The following is a 5,376-nucleotide window of genomic DNA, read 5'->3' as shown; positions in this document are numbered from 1 at the left end:
AAAAAGGTTCTAGAGCTTAGGGATTCTCTCTGGCCTTGGTCGGAGTGTGGCGTCATGCCGCCGCGTCGGTCACCGCTGAGATTCGCCATTGGCGGTTGTCGCTAATGGTGGCTGGTGATTGGAAAAGGATAAAAAAGCTCCCATAAGCTTTTTTTGGCTTCCCCTTTTCAAATCCGACGTCCTTTTTGTTAGAAATAGCCTCGATGTGAATAAATCGAGCTTTGAAGATTTTGTTCTCCTTTTAAAAAAAAAAAAACAAATTGACACTTTTTTTCTTTTGTAAGAGAGCTTTGGCGCTGAGGTTCGTCCCTACGATGAGGACTATGTTATTGTTCTATGGTTTCTTTTTTTTTTAGTATTTGGGTTTTTGGTATAGGTTTGAAGATTTCTGAATGCAGGGAATTGGGATTTCTGGGTGGAGGGGAACTGGGTCTTTAGGTGTGTGTTTCTGTGTTTGAGAGTTTGAGAGGTTGAAAGTGGAAGAGAATGGGTGCTTTGTAGGGCTGGGAATGGTAGTGGTAGGGAGTGTTGATGAAGCTACAGTGCCCCAGTGAGGAGACTAGACAAGGGGGTGGCATGATGGCAAAGGCAAGGGTGTGGGCAGCCAATGGTGCCATGCACAGCACCTATTGGCACCAGCCCGTCTTTGTTTCTTCTTCCGTTTGGATTTTTCTATTTGTCTCTTCTTTCTTTCTTTTTTCTTTTTTCTTTTTTCTTTCTTTTTTTTTAATTTTTTAATTAATTTTTAATTTTAATTAAACCAATATTATTATTACTATTATTAAAATTATTATTATTATTACTCAAGAATTAAAAAATGTAGACCAGAAAAAACCGGTGTCTACACTGTAATGGTACACAATATAATATCTTCTACATTTCTCCTATTATAATTTCCTTTTATGTTCAAATCTTATAAGTGAGCCCAAACTTGGGTTGAAATTTGGGAACCTTGAAAATGATGGGTATAAAATTGAAATGTTGAATTGCCATCTACCATGTATTTGAGGCAGTGTTAAATTCTTAATTTCAATGATTAGATTCAATAACTGACAGTTTAAATACCCCAAAAAAAAAAAAAAAGTGAAATGTTGAATTGTTCAAACGGAACATTCAGGATTTTAGCTGATATCAGCAACTAAGAATAACAAGGATGAGGCTAGATTTGGTGAGTGTTGGATATAACAAAACGTTGACATGATCCGTTAGGAATGAAACAAAAAACAAAAAAAAAGAGCACTAAGAAAGCAAATCAAGCAACATTGATGTTTCTAAAACTGTATATCAGACCCCAAGACCATCATTCAAATCCAAAAATATCTCCATCCTCTCTTTTCCCATAATGGCACCATTTCTTTTCTTTATCTTGGGATAGGAATAAAAATCAATCTCTGATGTTCTTGGAATTTAAAAGAGAAAAAAAAAAAAAAAAAAAAAAACTAAACTAACTTTGATTTGAGGACTGCTTCATTAGAGGTTGAGAAGTCTTTCCCCATTCTTCAGGTAGGCTTTTCACCTCCATTAGTAGTGCCACCACTTCCTTCATGGTTGGCCGTTCTGCAGGTGAGGAGTTCACACAAAACATTGCAATTCCAAGGGTTTGAAGCATTTCTTGAACCATTTGATCTGGCAATCCTTGAAGCTTTGTGTCTAGAATCGATGAGGCTGGTTCAAAGCTACACATTTTCTTTTTCACCCACTCAACAATGTGCATTCCATCACCTACCTGAGATTCAACTGCACTACGCCCACTTAGTATCTCCAGCAGAACCACACCATAACTGTAGACATCGCTTTTCTCAGTTATGTTCATTGTGTAACCATATTCTGCATTGATTATAAACATTTGTCAGCTTTTAAATCAAAACTGTAAGAGATCAAATAACTAGTTTTGCTAAAGATTTCCGAAACTATCTACTCCTAGATGACTAGCACATATATATTGGGATTCAAATGTTACACGACATAAGAAAAAATGTAATTAAAGACTTCTCGAACTAATTACAGACACTCATATCATACCATAGTCAATAATCTTGAGCCAAGTTCTAAGTTCAAACAGCTTGCCTAAACTATGTCCGAAGTCTGATCATACAGGCATGAGTATCCTTCTCAAACTAATCATACAAAGTTAAAATGAAATTCAATAAATAAGTTCTGTACAATGATCTGCATATATGTTAGGGATGCTTGCCTGGGGCAATATAACCGTAGGAGCCGGCTACTCTGGACATTGCCTGGTGGTAGTTTGGAGAGTTCATCAGTTTTGCCAAACCAAAATCTGCTAGATGAGCCTCATACTTGGAGTCTAGAAGTATGTTATTGCACTTTACATCTCTGTGAAGAATTGCAGGTAAACAATCATGATGAAGATAAGCTACACCTTGAGCTGATCCAACAGCAATTTTGTACCGGGTTTCCCAATCCAAGTTTCTATTCGCTCGCAAAAGCTGTTGCAGATTACCATTTGGAATGTAGTTGTATAGAAGGAGCTTAACACATTTATTGGAACAATAACCTAAGAGCTTGACAATATTCCTATGTCGAATGTGTCCAAGAATCTGAATTTCTGCTGTGAAAGAGTCCAGGGCAAGCTCTTCATCTCGTTTTGTTTTCCAGAGCTTTTTTACTGTAATCAACTCCCCACTGGGCATTTCTGCTTTATAAACAAGCCCTTGACAACCTTTTCCAATAATATTCCCATCCTTAAGACAGTCCAAGATGTTATCGATGGTGAAATTGAGCTTCTGAAACGGAATGAAGGTCCATGGATAAGTGAAATCGTCAGCTCCTGGTGAAGGGGATGATGCTCCTGCAGATTTCTCTACCATATACCTATGATGCCTTGTAACTAGAAGCCATGAAGCAAGGACAGCTAGAGTAACAAAGGCCAGAATCACAGAGATCAAAGCAACAGTCTTGGCTGTTCTTAATCCACTCTTTCTAACTAAACGTGAGGAACAAGTAGAACCATCAATAGATTCACATAGATTAGGGTTTTGAAGATAAGAATTAGAAGAAAGAGTCCTAAAGAAAGGTGTTACAGGTATAGGTCCTGAGAAATCATTAAAGGAGATGTTCAAAGAAGTAAGACTAGTAAGGGAACCTAAAACCTTAATTCTTCCATGTAGCATATTGTGAGACAGATCAAGTGACTGTAACTGTGTCAAACTAGACATTGATTCTGGTATTTCACCAGTAAATATATTGGAGCTCAAGTCCAAACTGATAGCTAAGCTTGTCAGATAACCAATTTCAGGTGGAATTTCATCAGATAGACTGTTGTAGCTTAAATCAAGCAGAGCAAGTTTCTCCAAATTTCGAATGCATTTCAGGATAGACCCTGTTAGTAAATTGTTATTGAGAATGAGCTTGTTCAAGTAACTAAAATTACAAAAACTCGGTGGAATTTCTCCAGTGAAGCTGTTTCGACTCAGATCAAGCTGCTCTAAATTCACAAGCTTCCCAAGCTGAGATGGGATTTCTCCAATAATGTAGTTATTGTGCACATCCAATAGCTCAAGAACTGTGATGTTGGCAATCTCAAAAGGAAGGCCACCAGAGAAATGATTCATGTATAAGTCAAGGAAGACTAGGTTCTGCAGTTGGCCAATCTCATTAGGTATCTGCCCTGTAAGCTGGTTCTCTCCAAGCCTTAACCTCACCAGTGACTGACAGTTTCCAACACTTCTGGGCAGCCCTCCTGATAAAGAGTTTCCCAGAAGCAGAAGCTTGCTCAGCATCTTCAAACTGAAAATCTCTTCTGGTATTGAACCAGTAAGCTTGTTCCTTGAAAGGTCAAGCGCGTAAAGCTCTGTGCAGTTCCCAAAAGAAGAAGGAATTGCTCCTGAAACTGAATTGCCCCACAAGAAGAAACTCTGCAAGTGTTTCAAGTTACCTACCTGCCATGGGATTGTGCCGGATAATTGATTCTTGTCAAGTTGAAGCGCAGTCAGACTCGAGCAGTTGCTTAATTGCCAAGGAATCAACCCGGTTAGTGAATTATCAGACAAGTGAAGTTGCTCAAGAACCACTAGTTTTCCAATGTCACCAGGTATTTCACCAGAAAGATCATTAGCAGAAGCGTCAAGCACAACAAGTGATGAACAATTCGAAAGCTCGGCTGGGATTGAACCTGAAAATGCATTACCCCATAAAAGCAAGCTAGTAAGCTTTTGCAGCTTACCCAATTGAGGAGGAATAATACCGGTGAGCTTGTTCATATGCAAATACAGATTCCTCAACTCTGAGCACAGCCCCAGTTCAGGTGGTATTGAACCAAATACATCTGTATCATAAAGAGCCAGAGTTTTGAGGTTGATCAAGTTGCCAAATGTTGGTGGTATCACACCGGAAAGCCCTGTGGCCGCTGCGCCAAATGTGGTAAGATTGGTAAGATGTCCTAACTGTGAAGGAATTTCTCCTGTTAGATAAGGATTGCCTCCTATTCTGAACTGTTGGAGAGAAACCAGTGAACCCAATTGAGATGGTATTGAGCCATTGAGGAGATTGTCTTGTAGACAAAGAAGTTGTAGTGAAGTGAGTTTAGCTAGTTGTTGAGGAATCCTACCAGTCAATCTATTTGAATTCAAGAAAAGGAACTGTAATAGAGAAAGTTGGCCAAGCTCTTGAGGAATGGGACCTGAGAGAGAGTTAGAGGAGAGGTCTAAAAGGCGAAGATGAGTAAATTGACCAAAAGAAGGAGGGATTGTTCCTGAAATATTGGTTGAAGAAAGATTGAGTAGCTGCAAGGAAGAAAGAGAGGAAAGTAGTGGAGGTAGAGAAGAGAGATTGAGGAATGTGTTGGGCAGAGAGAGGGAGATGACTCTGTCTTGTGGAGAACATGTTATGCCTTGCCAGGAACACGGCGTTTGGCTTTTTGGGTTCCACGAGGAGAGAATTGACGAGGATGCTTGTGCAGATGGGTCAGCAGCTGATAGAAGAGAGAGAAGAGCTTCTCCATCTGGTGAAAGAGACGTGACAAAAGGTGTTCTAGTCATGGCTACACTGAAAAGGAACAGAAAGAACAAGAAACGGGTCCTTGCAAAATGGCTAGGCCTTGCCATTTGAACTATGAAAATGGCTTGGAGGTGAAAACTAAGAAATGAGGTTGAGAGAAGAGAGGTTGTCTTGGTCTTGTGCTGGTGACGGTGATAGTAGCGAAAGTCTACTTCTAGGAGACAATATGCGTGTGAGAAAGGTTTCTGTGGACGCGAGGTTTGCTTACATTTTACACCAAACAGTTGAACTTGAACACAAATTTAGTGATGAAACCATGCATGTGAACATCAAGAAAAAGATAAATGCCATAAATCTCCATTACAAGCCTGTATTGAACATTAAGTCAAAGCACCGATGGTGAAGAAAACATTACCA

General features: G+C 39.4%; 1 protein-coding gene across 1 annotated transcript; it reads right to left on the bottom strand.

The window, feature by feature from the left end:
- Positions 1-302: 302 nt before the first annotated feature.
- Positions 303-5,376, bottom strand: LOC111315022 (uncharacterized). The gene is made up of 2 exons (XM_089749414.1): positions 2,195-5,376; positions 303-1,827 (listed from the first exon to the last, which is right to left on the bottom strand). The coding sequence occupies exons 1-2, from the start codon at positions 5,064-5,066 to the stop codon at positions 1,445-1,447; spliced, it is 3,255 nt and encodes a 1,084-aa protein (XP_089605540.1). The 5' UTR covers positions 5,067-5,376; the 3' UTR covers positions 303-1,444.

This window comes from Durio zibethinus, chromosome 20 (assembly GCF_047325235.1).
Source record: "Durio zibethinus cultivar Kanyao isolate XHJ-2024 chromosome 20, ASM4732523v1, whole genome shotgun sequence".
In the NCBI taxonomy this organism is placed as follows: Eukaryota; Viridiplantae; Streptophyta; class Magnoliopsida; order Malvales; family Malvaceae; genus Durio; species Durio zibethinus.
Note: the sequence above shows the minus strand (reverse complement) of the source record. Positions and strands in the feature narration are given on the sequence as shown.

Bases quoted from the DNA above. Each gene is read 5' to 3' on its own strand.
- LOC111315022 (XM_089749414.1), bottom strand. From the start codon at position 5,066: ATGGCAAGGCCTAGCCATTTTGCAAGGACCCGTTTCTTGTTCTTTCTG. The intron at 1,828-2,194 runs GCAAGCATCCCT...TAATCAATGCAG, and splicing joins CTACGGTTATATTGCCCCAG to AATATGGTTACACAATGAAC.